The following is a 19,582-nucleotide window of genomic DNA, read 5'->3' on the forward strand; positions in this document are numbered from 1 at the left end:
GTGCAAAACTACTGTAAGCATAGACATGATTTTTTTTTAATTTAGTCCTTTAGAATGACTTTAAGACTGGACCGTAGGTAGTGAGCGTGTCCCATGTGTACAGCCGGCTGAATCCCTTTACATGCCATTAGAACACAATATGTAATTTCTTCCTGATCAAACCAGCAATCGTTGTCCAAGCTCTAAAGAAAGGGACGTCCCGTCCCCCCGAAATACGTTGTCTGTATCTGTTGTTCATAAACATTTCCAGCAAGATGCACGTTTGCAGAAGACGCTCCTAGCCTGTGCGTTTGTTGAGCGATTGGCCTATCGTGGTTAGGGAGGCAGCGGCCTGGGCCCAGAACTGGGTGCATACCTCCACTATAAATGGAATGCCCGTTATGAAAAGAACATTTCATCTTTTATTCCTGTTAAATGACCTTTTTTCATATTGGTTCCATTATACTAGAGTAGGGACTACACTTGGCAGAGGGGCTTTTGCACAGCAGTGTAGCTTTACATAGACACAACAACCACCTAGATCCAACTGGCGGCCCTCCAGCTGTTTGGAAACTACAAGTCCCATGAGGCATTGCAAAACCGACAGTTACAAGCATGATTCCCAAAGGCAGAGGCATGATGGGACTTGTAGTTTCACAACATCTGTAGATCCGCCAGTTTGACACCCCTGACCTAGGTGGTAAGTGTTCTGGGGAACTCTCTGAATTTGTCCCTAGCCATGTACTCAGACGGCGTTGTATTGATGACATACTGACTGCCAAGGTGCTCCAATGGCATTGTATTTGAATGAAAGTGCTTGCCTGTGTTTCTCCTCTTGCGGCAGCCGGTGTAACCAACACTTCTGATTTCAGGTACCATGGCCGCCCAACTACCAAGGCCGCTTCTCCGTTGACCCCCGGCTTATGACCCACCCAGCTATGGCATACAACATGAACCTGCTTCAAGGTCATGGCCGGGGTTCTCCTATTCCTTTTGGTCTCGGCCATCACTCACCAGTCAATGTCGGTCAGCAGATGCAGCACACGGACAAAGATCAGCATGAACTCGGCCGCAATGGTATGTATTATAGTACAGTCTGTTATCCCCGGGAGCAGAGATCTGTGTACTATATGAAGTATGAGAAGGGCCAGGACAGTTCAGAGCCTTCACTTCTGCAGATGATGATCACAGGAATCTCACATTCACTACTACTACTTGTATATGGCAACTCAGGATGGCTGCCATGGTTCTTGGCTCAGCTGTGTTGTCTCAGATGTTTTCACCATCTCATAGTATACACCCAAATACAAAGTGCTGACACTCCAGGTGATATTAAAGGTTCAGCTTTTGTTTTACTATAATAATAAACATGTTCTACATACCTGCTCTGTGTAATAGTTTTGCACAGAGCAGCCCTGATTCTCCTCTTCTGGGATCCCCCGTCAGCGCTCCTGGCTCCCCCCCTAGCAAGCTGCTTGCTGGACGGGGGGGGGGGTACTTGTCAATCTGTTCTATGTGCACTTATTGACACACACAATGCAGCTCAGCCCCACCTCCCTCTCCCTAGTCACTCTATTTGATTGACAGCAGTGGAAGCCAATGACTTGCTGCTGTCACGCAGCCCGGTGAGGAGGGAGAGTGGTGCCGCTGCTGTCATGCACAATGCTGGATCGGGCTCAGGTAAGTATTTTCGGACCATGGGAGGGAGCTATATCTAAAAGGTTTTTGACCTTAATGCAGAGAATGCTTTAAGGTATAAAACCGTTAGCCTTCGCAACCACTATTTATTTTACTGCCACCAGTGCTGTACAGTGTCATCATATGTTGTGGCGGGACATTGACTGGTGACAGAATATAAAATATATATATACATTTAAAAAAAAAAAATATATATATATATATATATATATATATATATATATATATATATTTGTTTTTTTTATTCTTTTATTTTTATTAAAACATTTTTTCTTTTTAAGATTTTTTTTGACCAGAGCAATAGTGTTACCATAGTAACACTGTACATCTCTGTGGAGATGATCAGTAGTTTTATTTTTATTTTTTTACATGCTATGATTGCTTATAACAGTGAATTTCACTGCTATAAGCTACTTTTTTTTTTTTTTATGAAATTCATTCAGTTTTTATTATTTGTGATTAGGGTAAGATTGGCCACGGCTAATTACACGTTACAGATGGGATGTGACTTGCCCTATCTGTACCATGTGATCACTGTGACCAATCCCAGAGATGAACACAATAGTACACAAAGAATGGACGCCAGCCATTCTGTACTATTGTCATGTGATTTGCTGTGATTGGTCACAGCAATCACATAGTACTGGGGCTGGCTTGATACACTGATCTGTCACAAACAAGATCATGCTGCAGTGTGGCCTGTGGCGCGTTCTGGGGATGAAGCCATTTGCCATCTACCCAGAATGGCCAATGTCCTGCCCGGCCTGTAGTAAAATGACGGCCAGGCGGGACAAGGTGATACACTGACACAATGCTGCGGTGTTCCGCCAGCTTTCTATTGGGTAGTGCTAACCCCCCAGTCTAACTTGACCCCTCCAGTTCCTGTGTTCCTAGCACTGATATTTTTTGTATCCAAAACCTTTATGAGCCAAGATATATCTATTATACAACTCACAGAAATGTGGGTGTTGGAATACGTTTCTGCCAAGCTATTCCATATTGTCCCGGAAAGAAGACCTTCTCATTGAACTTTGGGGACACCGCGCCGACGTTGGAGGAAGCTGCCAGTTGTACCCATAAGGCCTTTAGTAGTCCCCTCTGTGGCGTGTGATGTTGTAGGGGCTCTTCGCCACCCTTTGACGTTGTTCGTTCAGTGGGAGTTCACCTTGTACATTGAATTGCTGTGTAAGATGCTGAGCTCTTCCACTGCCTGTAATATGTAGTGACCTTCTCTGTGTTCCTTGCCCAGGTAAGAATGAAAACAGCCCGTCATCGGATATGAATAAGCTGCGAACTCCAGAGAAGAAGCCTTTGGAATGTAAAGGGGTAATAAAACACTTCATTATTTCCTGCTAAGGCCTTTATGTTCCCATCGCACAGCCTGTCTAGAGGTTTATGGGTAATATAATGAGCAACGCATTCTGCTCTGTGAGATTGTATAGTGCAGGACCCTACTGTGGAGTCCAATCGGATCTCCAGCAATGCAGCGCTGTCTCCGGTGCCAGCTTTTATTATACGGGGTGACTGCCAGCACATGGAAGCCTGGACTGTCCGTCACATCCAATCAGCGTCTCCATTTTCTGATCAGTACAGGAAAAATGAAGGGGAAGCCGATTGGTGTCAGTTCTTAGTTTAGTCATTTTCTCTGTCTGTAGAATTCCACAGCCTTCTGTATATGGACTACAAACACAATGTGTGGGGATTATTCATTTCCCCGACAGACTTTGTTTTTTTTAAATAAAAGATATATAATAAAGACAGTTTACAATGTTATCTGCTCTATAAGACCTGTCACCTGCATGGTCTATATCAGGCATCTCCAAACTGCGGCCCAAGGGCCGTATGTGGCCCTTTGCTACCCTTTATCTGGCACTTGAGGCACTATTGTTCCCACTGAGACCATCAATGGGGCAGTACTTCTTCCCATGAAACCAATGATGGTGTACTATTCTTCCCATTAATACCAATGGGGGGGCACTACTCCTCCCACTGACACCAATGATGGGGCACTATTCCTCCAACTGATACCATTGATGGGGCACTATTCCTCCCACTGATACCAATGATGGGGCACTATTCCTCCCACTGACACCAATGGTGGGGCACTATTCCTCCCACTGATACCAATGATGGGGCACTATTCCTCCCACTGACACCAATGATGGGACACTATTCCTCCCACTGACACCAATGATGGGGCACTATTCCTCCCACTGACACCAATGATGGGGCGCTATTCCTCCCACTGACACCAATGATGGGGCACTATTCCTCCCACTAACACCAATGATGGGACACTATTCCTCCCACTGACACCAATGATGGGGCACTATTCCTCCCACTGACACCAATGATGGGGCGCTATTCCTCCCACTGACACCAATGATGGGGCGCTATTCCTCCCACTGACACCAATGATGGGGCACTATTCCTCCCACTGATACCAATGATGGAGCACTATTCCTCCCACTGACACCAATGATGGAGCACTATTCCTCCCACTGATACCAATGATGCGGCACTACTCCTCCCACTGACACCAATGATGGGGCACTATTCCTCCCACTGACACCAATGATGGGGCACTATTCCTCCCACTGACACCAATGATGGGGCACTATTCCTCCCACTGACATCAGTGATGGGGTACTATTCCTCCCACTAATACCAATGAGGGGGGGGGGGCACTCCTCCTCCTCCTGTTGACTAACAACCCTGAGGCCATGTTTATTCTCACTGTCTGGGGCCAGGACATTTTCTATCCTCGCTGGCCCTAATCCGGCCCTCCTAAAGTCTGAAGCACAGTATACTGGCCTTTTGTTTGAATAGTTTGGAGACTCCTGGTCTATATCAGAGTTAGATCAATAATGTAAGGCAAGGGTAATGTAAGGCAACCTGAAAGAGGTGGAGATATACCTGAACAACATGGGAGAAGTCAGAGTTCACCAGGCACAGTGTCTCCTCCTCACACCTGATTTAAGTCTCTAATTGCCGTACTACTTTGTTGCAGTCGCTTGCATTGCATGGCAATCATGGGTTTAAATGAGATGGTAAGGAGGCAACAGGAAGAGCGGAGAGGCTGATGGTAGCTCATGAGCCTGACTCTGATAGGGGATGACGGGGATCTTGTCGTCGTCGTTGCACTTAAAGAGTGGATTCTGTGCGGGCAGCATTTCATTTTGTTTTTTTCCCTTTTAGGGTGACTTGGACCCAAACGCACAAACCAGGAGCCCCGAGTCTCGAGCCAATCTTGGTTTCCCCAATCCTAAATTTCATCGTAAAGAGAACCCCAACCAGAGGCCAGTCAACATTCACCTGACGCCTCCTCACCCCCAGTACCCCATGCCCAATCGCCCCTTCCAGCATATGTCTGCACTGCAAAGGCCGCAGTTCCCTCTACAGCAGCAGCAGAATCTCCTCCCGCAGCAGCAGAACCATCTGTCAGAGCTACAGAACCAAATCCCTCCCCCTCCTTCCCCGCAGGCCCCCATTCTCCCCCAGCATAACCATTTAATCCAGCAGCCTCCACCACAGACCCCTCAGCTCTCTCCAGCCTTCCAGCCAGGCCAGTCTTTCTTCAACACCGCCATGCCGCACCGGCCACCATCGCCCACTATGGACGGTATGGTCCCTGAACAGCCACCTCCTTCCATGCTGCAGGACGTCAATAACCCCCTCCGTTCCATGACCCAAAACAACCCCCTAATGTCCTCCCACATCAACAGCTACATGGAGGAAGCGCCTCCACCTATGGCAGCTGGTGAAGCATTAGGTGAGTGGCCTGCTTTTAATTGATGTGCGATGTTTTAGCCAAGCCTTTCCACCTATAACTGAAATATCACATTTGGAGTGGCTTTGCTTCACTGTACTTACCAAGGAGGGTTAAAATGGGGGGGCAAAAGTTGAAGCAAACCCTTTAGCCATTTTAAACATCTAAAAGTCCTGCCAAGCTGCAAGCACCATAGTTTGTCTGATTTTACTTTTGAAACCCAGAAAAACAACCCCTGCGTGATCTAGTGCCCACTTTTCTTCATCCACTGTGAATGAATACACGGACATTACGGGCCCTCTTATTGGACAGGTTACATGCAGGTGGGAGGGACTTGGCCAAAACGTCATAAAGGTCATATCTTTGTAACAAAGATAACCCGAATCAGAAGGGTTCACAGCAAGGGGTTTTATGGCTAATAAAAGTAGCACCCACCTCCCTGTGTGGCCTTCACTTCGGTTGGGCTTTTAGTATGAAATCGGAAAAAAACGTCCCTCGGTTTCACTAGAAGGCGATACGTTGATCAGTATTGGGTAACAAGGAAATGACTACACACTTACAGGGTCTCTTTATCATTCCACCATCCTACAAGCAAGACTTGGTTCTAATTTTTCCCCGCCATGCTTTTCCAGATCGTATACACAGCAACGTGGCACTGGAGACTTTGAGGCAGCAACAGTCTCGGATACAGCAGTGGAATGAACACAATGCCTTTCTGAGCCAAGCCAACCTGTCATTCCCTCACCACCACCACATGCAGGCCATGGGCCTGGCCCATCAGCAGCTTGTCCGACCCAACTGGAAGATACCCAGCGGAGGAGAGGAGGAGGCAGAGATCACCTACTCCAGGTAAAAAGGCCACACTTTCATGACTACCCAACTTATCCTAGGATACCCCAGGAAGGGGCCCCATTTATTTCACTGAGGGCCACACTTTTTTATAATAAATATACAGTTTTAGGGGTAAGAAATCCAATCAGAAAGCCTTGATTTTTATTAAGTATTTTGTACTTTTCTTTCACAGATTATATTTTTGCTTCATGTAAGATATAAAGGTGCGAAACGGAAAATGCAATATTTATAGCAGGGGTCTCCAAACTTTCTACACAAAGGGCCAGTTTCCTGTCCTTTGGACTTTAGTGGGGCTGGACTGTGGCCAGTTTGCGTAGAAATTGTCCTGGCATCAGTGGGAGTAAGCAGTACCTCATCGTTGGTATTAGGGGGAGGAATATTGATCCATTGCTGGTATCAGGGGGAGAAATAGTACCCCATTGTTGGTTTCCATGGCAGAAATTATGCCCCATTGTTGGAGTTAGAGGAGTGGTGCCCCAGGGGCTGAATAAAGGCATGCAAAGGGCCACATTCGGCCCCTCGGGCCACAGTTTGGAGACCACTGATATATAGAAAAGACTGGGACCAAAATGTCAATGTAAAGCCACGTGGAAGGAATAATGGGCCAGTTACAACAGTTTGACATGCCTGCTCTAGCTGACTATCTTCATGTGTTTACATTTTCTTTTATGTCTCTATTGATACCTGTTATTGTGAAGAGTTCAAGGAAAGCTGGATTTGTGTGTTTTTGTTTTTTTTTATGGTTGTTGCCCCAGATGGGGTTCCACAGGTCTGCTATTTACATATGGCAGTTTTACACCTGTAGCCTACATTCCTCATGAATATGTGACTATAGTAGATCCACTTTTAAGAGCCGCTTGGACCAGACTATGGATATTAAAGTCCTCAAAGACCTCAGTAGTAGCCGGCACTGTGCAGAAGTCTTTAAAATTCTCAACAGATACTCAGAAATCGTTTTTCCTCTTATTACCTCTGGTAGCAGGGACTTGGGATCCGGCCTTCTAATATAAACGAACAAGCAAAAATCAAACCAGACTTGGGTCTCCCTTGTGATTTTCGAAGATGAATTACTCCACAGTACCAGCAGATGTCAGGGATGACTTATTTTAAAGCACTTTTAGTGCTTGTTAGGAGTATGCAAATATTTTTCTTCAGTATAAAGAAGTTCTTACCAAAGCAAGAGGCATTCATTGCCAGTCCAGGAACTTGCATGTGCTGCTGAGCTGTTGGGTAGAAGAGGTGGTCTTTGTTACCCATCAATTACAGCAGCTTTGTTCCATCCTTCATATTGGGTACAGAAGAAAGTATATAAGAACATCAGATATAGGATAGCTGTGTATCTAGTGCTGTGTGAGGAGAGTGTCCTTATCACACCATTAACTGTTGCTCTCTCTCCTCAGGTTTCAGGAGTTTCTGCGGGAGTTGTCGCAACACGATCCAGGCGATGGTAGAGATCTCCCAGAGATGCCTCCTCCACAGTCTAGACTGTTACAGTACAGACAGGTCCAGCCACGGAGCCCACCATCGCTCTCTTCCCCTTCCTCCAACCACAGCGGTCATTTTCCCACCTTCACCGACAACAGCCGAGACATGGACATGACCAACAACCCCGCCTTCCCCCCACACATGGCCAGTGTCTACAACAGCCCCTACACCCTGCCTTCAGATCACATGACTCCCCCACCACCTATGAAATACCTGCAGCACGACGGCTCCTGGGCCTACGCCAACCTACAGCAGAACCCCCTCATGGGACAGGGTTTTCATTACGGCCTGCCCCCTTTACAGCACAGGCCACCACAGAACCCATTCATCCATGTTCCCAACCATCAGCCGCCAGCTGGACCGGAAGCATTTCAGCCCCCTGCCCCCCGTGCGGTGTCCAACACGTCACTCCACAATCTAGAAGAGGTAACTTGGAGCTTTATTGCAGTTCATTCATTGGTGGTAACAAGGCCGGTCTGAATCTAATTTTCCAAGGTCATTACAGCTGACGTTTTACCCTACAATCGGGAACGGGTCCTGTGTAAGATCTTGGATAATAGAATGTAAAATGGATGCTTATTTGGAAAGGAAACTACAGAGAGCTGTTTTGGGTGGAATGACCCTTTAATTTTTAGAAGGATTTAGGCTTCGTTCACACAGGCATAGTTAGGCATACATTGTGTGAGGGCTGTGTTTGCCGGGTTGTTCTGTGCATCCCCGTGCAGGCAATCCTGGTCATGCACAGACACAGCCACTGATCCCAATTGGACATCCATGTGGATTGCAGGTGCTTGGCCCAAAATGCAGACCGCGTGAGTTCAGGAGCATGTTAAAATATGCATTTTTTTGGCTTGAAAATGACTTTTTTAATCTTTTATTTAAATGTATTTTATACTGTATCTTTATTTTTTTGTTTTTTATTCAACTTTATTGCTATGACAAGGAATGAACCATACCCCTTGTAATAGCATAGGCCATGACTGGTCCTGTATATGAAGAGATCTGGGGTCTGTTGCACCCCAGATCTCTCCGCTGGCCTCCAAAGCATGTGATCAAACTGAGATTGTTTTGAGATGCTGTACAAGCTGGTAACGGCTTGTCAGTAAACAATCCAAAACCGGAAGTGACAAAATCCGCATTGCTACCGACCTCTGATGTCACAGGAGAGGGGCGGGACACTGCCGTTTCTGCTACTCTCCTCAGTGAAAGCGTTACTGGGCTCCCTGATGGGACAGGAGAACCCGGTAAAGGGGGGGAGGCACCCTTCCACTGCCTGTAAAAGTGATCCTGCAGCTGTATAGCCCCTCAGATTACTTTTAGTAGAGAATTGCCTACTGTAAAAAAAAAAATAAAAAAAATACCTGGTTTATGGTTGTAACTATGATCTTGGTATAACCACCGAGATTGTGTGTGCGCGCGCGCGCATATGTATATATATATATGTGTGTGTGTGTATATGTCCTAGATTGTAAGCTCCGAGGATCGGGGCCCTCCTATCCCTCTTGTATTGAACTGTATTGTTGCTGTATTGTCTCCCGTTATATTGTAAAGCGCTGAGCAAACTGATGGTGCCATAAATCCTGTATAATAATATGTACACACACACACACGCACGCACGCACGCACGCACACACACACACACACCTACACACCTCGTGGCTGATAAATGTTCTCTCTCTTCCTGCTGTGACTCTTGGACGGGAAGTGAAGAGAAATCTCCCCAACAGAAGACAGGCAGCAAAGATAACACAGAGCACTGCCCAGGGTTTTAACCCTTTCCCTACTCTATGCAAAATGAACCAGGTTTATAAGTTAATATTTCCTGAGGAGATTGCAGCAAGAAGACTGAGACTTTTCTTCCTGCAGCTAGAGGAGCGATAACCTATAGGCAGGCAGGATCTCCGTTTTGGGGGTCCATGAAAAGAATTGATGTTTGATTTTTTTAGTCTGTGAGCGTCCCTTCCTATCCCAATATCAGTGAGGGATGGACTGACCCTTTAAATGTTAATTAGCGGTGGCAGAACGCTCGGGGTGTAATCAGCTTCTGGTTTTTCAGCTCTAAGCTTCTTAGCCAGGCGAAGTGTGAGCGAACGTTTTCTGCTGCGAATATATTATTTTCTTTCCCAGCTCTGCAGATAAAACGGGCACATGCTTGCTTCCCTCCCGTACGTCAGTGCAGGGTTTTAATAAATGAAAGAGACAGGGCCTGTCGTGCCGCGCTGCCTCTAACCCTGTTCTTAGAGGCCGCGCCTGTAATACGAAGGATCGCTAATGAAGCCTGTCCGCCGCCGGATTATGCAGAATCGTTAAATGATTGGATATTGGCCGATACGTCCGCCTCGCCTTCGGAAATCGTGTGGGCAGACTGTTAAAGTAATCTCTCTCTTTGAAAGTGGAGATCAAAGTGCGACTTAGTGTCACGCCGGCGTTAATGAAAGCCGAAGATTTAGGTCTGCGCGCTGGAGGTGTTCTTGGTACCCCCTCCTCCTTTCCTTCCATGTTAGAGAACAGCAGCGGTTTCCATGGCGCATCCTGTGGCGTCACCTCGGGGCTAAATCTGCGATCCTTCCCCTCCACCCCAACAGAGAAATGTACGTTCTTCTAGAGATAATTAATGATACAAAGATGTCGCTGCTTTATTAATTCTTATGTCTGTAGAGATCAAAAAAATATTTGAATCCCGAATCTGCGTGAGATCCGCGTCAGAGCGTTCGTTCATTTTATTGACTCGTCTGTTGAGTGTAGACATCTAAATATGGCCAGAATCACCGTCCAAACTACTACTCCTTTAGTGTCCGGGAAGATCGATTATCACAGTAAATACAAATGATAATTGTTTATGATCCATTCAGTAGTAAGGAGTTCCTGCTGTGCCCCTTGATGACACATCATTCAGGTCGCTGGATGCTTTACCCGTTTCGCTGCCGGAGTTTTTGCGTTTTTTTTTTTTTTTTTGCTTACATGTTAAAATAAATAATTTTAGGCCTGAAGATTGTATAAACCCCCAAAACATTATACATTTTCTGAAAGCAGACAAAGAATAAAATAGTGGTAGTTCCAGCACACACGATATTACCGCTAAGGTCTATGAAATGCAAAATTTCAGTAAAAAATACACTTAAGTTAATTTTAGGGAACAGAAACTCTATACATTTTCCCAATTTTTGGCAAAATATAAAAGATGAAGTTTTACCGAGTAAATAGATACCCAACATGAAATGGTCACAAACTTCAGTACCTTATATTTTCCATAGGCGATGCTTTAAAGCCCCCCCAACCCAACTCCCTCTCCTCCCGTAGATCATCGGTTTGGCTTTACCAGAGGAGGTCTGGTGCTAGAATTATTGCTCTCACTCCGGCGTGCCCTGTGATCGCAACCAACCCTTGACGTGTGTGCTTACGTTCATAGAACAATATATGTGGGGGTAGGGTGCTCCAAAAAAAATATTGGGTGCTTTTATGTACTTGGGTGTAATTTTAATTTTTTACTATTTTTAAAATGATTTTAACTTTTTTTTTCTTCGGGGACAAAACGTTCCCATATGTGGTTTTTGTTTTTTTTTTAATCTTTTTTTTGGTGATAGGTTCTCTTTATTGAGCTATCAGGGGTCTAAGAGACTACATGCCTCCCTTGGCCATACTGGCTGGGGACACTGACATGGCGACCCCGAAGTGACATTTTACACAATGCTTCTGGGTTAGCAGCGAGAAGAGGAGGAGAGCGGACATGTGTCCACTCTGCTCCCTCCACTTGGTGGGCACCCACCATGGCGGTCCCAGAGCTGCAGATGGGCAAGTAGAGCCCGGGATACATAGCAACCTGGCAGCAAAAGAGTTAAGGTGAAAAACAAAATCTTTAATCATTACAACCACTTAAAAACCAATTAAAAAATATTCCTGCTATGAAACCTGTCATATTAAAAAAAAAATAAAAAATCCCATTTCCACATAAATTTAGGCCAAGTTTTTTGGGGTCAAAACAAAAATCCCAATAAGTGTATGTTGATTTGGTTTGTCTGAATTTTTTTTTTTTTTTTTTTTTTTTTTTTATTCTAGTAATGGCGGTGATCAGCGACTTACAGAGTTGGCGGGCAATCTGACACTAACTGATACTTGGTGGGAACTGAGTTACTGACACGTCTGCAGTGACATTAATACAGTGATCATAATACTATACACTGTCACTGTACTAATGACACTGGCTGGGAAGGGGTTAACATCGTGTAATGAAGGGGTTAAGTGTGTGCCTAACGTGTGTAATGTGTGTATTATGTGCTGCTTTTACTAAATAGCTTTGTTTTCTATTTTACTAAATATCTTTGTTTTCTATTTTACTAAATATTTTTGTTTCTTCTCCCTATATTGCAGGGAGAAGAAACAAAGAGATCTTTCCTCTGTACCGAGTCCTGTGTTGATTGTCAACACGGAGCTCTGTGTTGCGGATGGACACAGCCGATCAGCTGGTCCCAGCCATGTATCACTGGCCAGGACCTGCTGACAATCCTGCTGTTTAATCACAGTGGGGGGGGGGGCACATGCGCGCCCTGTTCTCAGAGAGGCCGTGCTTGTACGGGCCGCAGTGTACTGTGGATCCTGACGTGGTTCAAGTAGATCTAAACCTCCATTTTGAAAAACGGAGGCATCTTTTTATTGCAGAACAGGCGTGCGCTGTGTATTCTGCCATCATAGAAACGTAGCTGGCTGCTCACAGTGTTCTCCGGAATGTACACTGAGCTGCACATGCACATCTCTGTGTTCATTCGCAACACACTTTGGCTTGCTGGAATGACTGACTCCTGTATGCATGCTCAGGATGAGGTCATCCCCGTCAGCCAATCAAGAGCCCAAAACCCCGGCACCCAATGAGAAGAGAACAGCGGCCGCTGGGGGGATGTGACCGCCGGAGGGAGGAGAGGAGTGTTTTGGGGGTTTTAGTTCTCTGACAGGAGAAGACATTGACATGCAGTTGTGTCGGGCTCTATAGATAAGCGATCGGGGGCCACAGGAATTGATTGTGGGAATGGCAGGCGCTGCCGATCGTTTCCTCGATGCTGATTTGTCTGTAAATCCATATTCCACACGTCATGATCCATGGCTGGGGTCTGACATCCCGTCCTTCATCCTCGGCTGTTCTCACCGCGTCTCCAGCGTGCTCCCAGGTGCGAACGTGCGCTCGCTGCTTACATAATGGTGCTGGCGGTGGCTGTCATCCACTTTTCCTCACGTGTGAAAGCGTACGGGTGGGGGGAGGCGGCTGTCATCGCTGGGGGCGGAATCCACTTCTACAAGAAAAGTCTGTCGTTCTGGGGGGGGGCTCTTCATCACCGCGTCTCGTACGCACAGAGCCCGCCGTTCGCTCTTTGATAATGCCTCCTAATTGAGCGTGTCTGCCATTGTTCATTGAAGCTAATTGGCATTTAATTATCGCTTGATACCATCGCAGCAAACGCCGCTTTTCGGGGCTTTTAATGTTCACTTCAAAGGAAACGCGTTCAGCGGAGAGGTTTGACTGCATTTTCTGGATGTGATAACATTTTGGAGAGCGAGGACATCCTGCTGCTCCTGATTAACCAGCGTAATGTGAGGATCCATCACCCTTCTGTGGGACTCCCGGGATAAAGGTGGACATTCTATAGAGGAAATCCCCCACATGGGCGGGAAAACAGCCAATTCCTGCGCACATACTAATTATTTTATGTTTTATACTTTAGATATTTTGTTATCACCGAGAGAGCGAGTGAAAGAAAATCCCAGATTTTGGGTTGTCATCAGAACAAGAATAGATGAAAAATCTTCCATTGGGGACACTAGTTCTGCTGACAACCAGGGATTCCATCACTTAGAAAAGATTCCTTCGCTTTGGAGGGGCGTCCTTCGCTTTGGAGGGGCGTCCTTCGCTTTGGAGGGGCGTCCTTCGCTTTGGAGGGGCGTCCTTCGCTTTGGAGGGACGTCCTTCGCTTTGGAGGGGCGTCCTTCGCTTTGGAGGGATTTCCTTTCACTTCCTATTTTGCGATGTGACATAAATTGAAGGGAAATCCCTCCAGTGGGACACAGATGGCAAAAAGAAAGCCTGGCAGGGGGTATAGCCCCCCTCCTCCCACTCTCTATCCAAATAAATATATATTTAGGAACTAAAAAATACTTTGTTTTATACACAAATGTATCTGTTATTCTTTATTTGCAACATTAAAAGACTTATGAAGCATGTAAAGTTTCACTGATGATACCTTGTATCTGGTTCACACAGGTTTGGGTTTAATTATTTGGTCATTAAACCCTTCCCCCAAAAGGACATACCGGTACTGAAGGGTTTATACTGGGACCTTGGCTGCAGTCATGACCCTGGTATCGTTTTATTTCTGCTGGCAATTCTCTATAATGTAAAAGTGATCCTAGTGGCTAAAAAGCTACTGGATCGCTTTTCCATGTGACAGAAGGGGGTCCCTTTTTGGGCTGTCCTGTCCCACTGGGAAGCCTGGAACTGAAGCTCGCAGTTCAGCCGGCCTACCATAAAGCAGACCGAGGACTGGAACTATGTTTTAATACATATTTTTGAGTTTAAAGAGGATTGATTAACACAAAGGTTTGATGGTCGGGTGTGCTGAAACATCCATTTTTGCTCCGTTTTATTGATTTTTGATGTAAAAATACATAGAGGGTCCTTTCACAGGGGGGTTCTGTGTTGTGTTTCTTTTTTTTTTTTTTCAGTTCAGTGTACGTTTTTTCAAAGAAAAAAACGGATGAGTTTACAGCCGTTTTTTCATCTGTTTACATCCGTGTTTTTTTTTTCATTTGTTTACATCTGTTTTTTTTTTTCATCTGTTTACATCCGGGGTTATTTCATCTGTTTACATCCGGGGTTATTTCATCTGTTTACATCCGGGTTTTTTTCATCTGTTTACATCCAGGGTTATTTCATCTGTTTACATCCGGGTGTTTACATCTGGGGTTATTTCATCTGTTTACATCCAGGGTTATTTCATCTGTTTACATCCGGGTGTTTACATCTGGGGTTATTTCATCTGTTTACATCCGGGGGTTTTTCATCTGTTTACCTCCGGGTTTTTTCATCTGTTTACATCCGGGTTTTTTCATCTGTTTACATCTGGGGTTATTTCATCTGTTTACATCCGGGGTTATTACATCTGTTTACATCCGGGGTTATTTCATCTGTTTACATCCGGGTTTTTTCATCTGTTTACATCCGGGTTTTTTCATCTGTTTACATCCGGGTTTTTTCATCTGTTTACATCCGGGTTTTTTCATCTGTTTACATCCGGGTTTTTTCATCTGTTTATATCCAGTGTTTTTTCATCTGTTTATATCCAGTGTTTTTTCATCTGTTTACAGCTGGGGTTATTTCATCTGTTTACATCCGGGTTTTTTCATCTGTTTATATCCAGTGTTTTTTCATCTGTTTATATCTGGGTTTTTTCATCTGTTTACAGCTGGGGTTATTTCATCTGTTTACATCCGGGGTTTTTTTCATCTGTTTTTCATTTGTTTTTTGTCCGTTCCGGGGTTTTTTTGCATAAGAAAAATAGGGTTTTCTTCCATTCAAAAAAACGGATATTAACTGATGCGGACACTAATGGATGTAAAAAGATGTTGATCCGTTTACATCTGCTAGTCCATAGAAATACAAGGGGGTCAGTTTTTCATCTGTAAACGGACATACGGAATGCCCGGGTGAAAGGGGCCTTAATGTTTGCGGGTTGTAAGTCATTTTCTACCAAACAAATATTGATTTTTACCTGAGAATTGGCCCGATGTTGAAGTGGTTACACGTGACCCATCTTGTCCTCGGTGTACAGGAGATGCGTTGTAGAAAGTCTGTTCACTTTTCCTTCTCGTCTCCATCCAGTATGAACCTCGGGGTCCCGGCAGGCCACTGTACCAAAGAAGAATCTCGGCCACTTCGGCGCATACAGGTCCTGATGAATTAGCCGCTTGTCCTGAAAATCTCGGAAAAGATCTCCCGGACCCAAACAAACCAGCATCATACAGCTATTCATCTCCAGAGCTCTGGGTCAATGCTGCATCCTCCGCCCCGTTCCAGAACATTCCATGCAACGGGGCCAACCGATCTTCTACACCAAGGGACATGCTAGGTAAGGCCGAGGAGATGGGTTTGGTTTTATTGTGCACTGTATGTGTGTTTATAAAGTACATTTGACCTGTGGGGGTTTTTTTTGTTTTGTTTTGTTTTTTTAATTTTCTTGGTGCATAACATCCACAGAATTAAAAAAATTCTATATAAAAAGACTGAATGCATTCGGCTCTGTAAAAGGTGTATCACAGATGTCCCTCCGGAGTTTTGTTTCAGACGTTATTCTGAATAGGGATGTATATCTTTTGGCAGCCTAAAGATTGTATTTTGTTTTGTACCCCATTCACTTTCAGCCTGGATTCACATACGTGCGGTGCGGTACATCACGTGCGATTCACAGAGGAACCGCACTGCATTCCTGTGCCAATCACATGTGATTTGCGTGCGGTGCGATCGGAGTCGTACATTTTGTTTGGCTCTAATCGCACCGCATCCGCACCAAAAAGGCACAGGACCCTTTTTTTGGGTCTGCACTAGAATCGGATCGCACGGGTATTCACACCTATCTGATCCGATTCTGTACATCGCATCGCGATGACCAGACTGGACTGAAATTAACTCCGTATTTGAATCCTTTTTTTTTTTTTTTTTTACTCCGGAATGACTTCATTGTGTGTAAAGGCTTTACCTTTCCTGTACAATACAGGACAAAGTGCTTGTATGCAATGATCATGCAGGGTTATACGCAGGCCTCCTTTAGGTGATTGGGCCACCCCCTAGCGGGAAGAGTCCTGTAACCCCCCACACTTTGTAGGACCTCAGTTGTTTGCTAGTGTCCTTAGATGTTGGAGCTTGCCTTTTCCGGAGAGGCTTTTTTCCCTTTATTTTGCCTTTCTCCCCCCCTTTTTTTTCTCCCCCCTTTTTTTTCTCCCCCTTTTTTTTTCTCCCCCCCTTTTTTTTTTCCTCCCCCCTTTTTTTTTCCTCCCCCCTTTTTTTTCTCCCCCCCTTTTTTTTCTCCCCCCCCTTTTTTTTTTTCCTCCCACCTTTTTTTTTTCTCCCCCCTTTTTTTTTCTCCCCCCCTTTTTTTTTCTCCCCCCCTTTTTTTTTCTCCCCCCTTTTTTTTCCTCCCCTTTTTTTTTTCCTCCCCTTTACATTAGCCTCGCTGCTGTCTCATTATCTGAGACAGCAGCGAGAGCCAATGAGAAGAGAGAGGGGGTGTGGCCAAGCAATTGGCTCTGTGTGTGTATGGACACACAGAGCAGTGGGTGCCCCATAGCAAGCTGCTCACTGTGGGGGCACCTGCCAGGAGGGCTGGTGGGGGGCCGGAGAAGAGGAGAATCCGGGTAGCTGTGTGCACTACCACTGCAGAGAGAAGGTAGGTACGATGTGTTTGATATTTAAAAACAATAATGAGTCCTTTAATTCCACTCTAATGGTACATGGATGTGAGCGATTTCAGGCGCATCCCCGAGTATGTGTGTGTGTGCGGTTATTGGAGTACAGTTATTATTCTCCTGAGCTGTATTTGGATGTAGAATTCAGTGGACAAGGTGTGACAACGTAATTCCCGGAACTGACCGTGAAAAGGGGCGTTTTTACAGGGGAGGAGCCACTTGTCAGGCCGGAGTTCCCAACTTTCCTCTGAACACATTCCCGGAACCTTTTCAGACTTTTGTTCATTATGTGGTACCATCAGGGGCGGACTGACCATTTGGAAACTCAGGCACTGCTGAGGGCCCGGGGTCAGTAGGGGGCCCCATGAGTTTTCAGTCCGCCCCTGGGTACCTTGTCCTGTGAACTCGCAGTGATCCAAACAGCACACCGGCCTGAGCGTACGAAGGTTTGCGCTCTGTCCACATTTGCGTACGGTCCTTTTGCATTTTTGTCTGCCAACTTCTTGCATCACCATGGGCATCTCCCCCCTTCCCTCCTAAAACCACCTCTGCCAATCAAAAGCACCGGATTTCTTCCTGGAATGTTCACTGTGAGCCCGTTGTAACACATTTTTGTCAATTTTCACGCAAAATTCGATGTTAATCCGGAGTTCCAAATTCCTTCCACTCAATGGTGTAACGCACACGCGTGTTATTTTTCTACCACATAAAGGCCAAGTCCACTGGCCTGAGACCCAGGTGAGTGAGAGGCAAGTCAAGGGAAAATGTCCGTGTGACCCCCCCCCCCCCACCATCGCTCTCAGCTGCGTGCGTTCCGGGAATTACATTGTCACCGTGTATATACTGTATACGGCCTTCATATAGGTGAGCCAACCTTCTAATGTCTTTTCTGTAACATTGTCCAGTTACTCCACAGAAAATAGCAAAGCCTCCGGACGACCATCTCAAACCCGACAACTTGCAGATGTCCAACTCGTTCAACTACAACGTTTTGCAGCATCTCGGCCAGTTCCCTCCTCTCATGCCCAACAAACAGATTGTAGAGCCCAACGGGGCCGGAGCTGTCCAGCAGAGTACGGGCGCCAACAAACCCACCATGTCTTACGCAAGTGCCCTGCGCGCCCCGCCCAAACCCAAGCCCCCGCCGGAACAGGCAAAAAAGAATAGCGACCCTTTGTCTTTATTTCAGGAACTAAGCTTAGGCAGTTCATCAGGTAGCAATGGTTTCTATTCATATTTTAAGTAGCTTTTTATTCATTTTTTTTTTTGTTTTTCCCCGCTCCACTTCTGTGTTTTTGTTTTATACTGTTTGTGTTTTTTTTTTTTTTTTTTTCCTGTCGTTTTGTAGAAAGAACATGTTTTAGATTTGATTGAGTAATGGATAATACCAGGAGCTGTACTTTTTAAGGTTTTGGGGGTTTTTTTGGCTTTTTTTTTTTTTTTTAATTTTTAAAGTTTTGTATCCGTGTGCATAAAAAGTGTGTTTTGTATTCCTTGGTGTATATGTCTACTGCTCTTGTGCCCTCTCAGCCAGCTAGAGTAAAACAGCAAGAATCTCTTTACAAGGATTACACAACCAATTAAAAATGTATTTTAGTGTATGAATTATGTACTTTTAAAAAAAAAAATTTTTTTTTTATTCATTTGTCAAAATGATCCAAATTTTTATGCCATCGCCTTGTACCGCACCTCTCCGCTGGAACTTGTCTGCCCTCGGATGACAAGGAAAATCAAATATTTTTTTGACACCAATATTCCTGACAATAGTATCCTTCCTTAGTGGGACATCATTCCCGCTCCGATTATGGCACAGTTAGACATATACACATAGATACATACAGATCTACACAAAAATGTGTGGCTTTATATTTATTTTTAAATAAATATACATTCACACAGACAGTTCATAGCTTTACTGCTAAGTTCGCAACTTGTTACAGAGATTAAAAAAAAATAATAAAATGTAAAAAAAAAAATTTTTTTTTTCTTTTTTTTTTTAAACGTCGGGCAGACTTATAACTGTTCTGTGTAGAACATTTTCTTATGTGTCATGTTGCATAATAGTTAGCTTTGGTTTTATTTAAAACAAAAAAAAAAAACAAAAAAAAAAAAGTAATAAGATAATGAAAAAAAAAATACAAACACAAAAAGGAAAAAAAAAAGAGCAAACGTTTTAAGAGGAAAAAAATATTAAAAATTTTGTCAAAGTGTATTTTAAAAAGAAAAAAAAAATTGTAAGTATTCTTTACATTTATTCAATTGACATTGGCATCCAATACTGGATTTCTGTACCAGAAATAGCCAGTTAATGTATAAATTGTATGTTACTGCTTTAACCTCTTTTTTTTCTCTTTT

The 19,582-nt window shown here is 44.7% G+C and overlaps 1 protein-coding gene across 1 annotated transcript in view; it reads left to right on the forward strand.

Annotated features, from left to right (window-relative positions):
* Positions 1-19,168, forward strand: part of HELZ (helicase with zinc finger) — a 115,680-nt gene extending 96,512 nt beyond the window's left edge. Inside the window, exons 25-31 of the mRNA XM_089661465.1 lie at positions 852-1,056; positions 2,927-3,003; positions 4,876-5,449; positions 6,079-6,295; positions 7,699-8,209; positions 15,648-15,894; positions 18,133-19,168. Coding sequence (XP_089517591.1) covers positions 852-1,056; positions 2,927-3,003; positions 4,876-5,449; positions 6,079-6,295; positions 7,699-8,209; positions 15,648-15,894; positions 18,133-18,473 — 2,172 coding nt within the window. The 3' untranslated portion in view covers positions 18,474-19,168. The remainder of the gene's footprint in view (positions 1-851; positions 1,057-2,926; positions 3,004-4,875; positions 5,450-6,078; positions 6,296-7,698; positions 8,210-15,647; positions 15,895-18,132) is intronic.
* The last annotated feature ends 414 nt before the right edge of the window (positions 19,169-19,582 follow it).

Source organism: Staurois parvus, unplaced genomic scaffold, assembly GCF_062004578.1.
Source record: "Staurois parvus isolate SC_StPar_1 unplaced genomic scaffold, SC_StPar_1.0 ptg001344l, whole genome shotgun sequence".
Taxonomy (NCBI): domain Eukaryota; kingdom Metazoa; phylum Chordata; class Amphibia; order Anura; family Ranidae; genus Staurois; species Staurois parvus.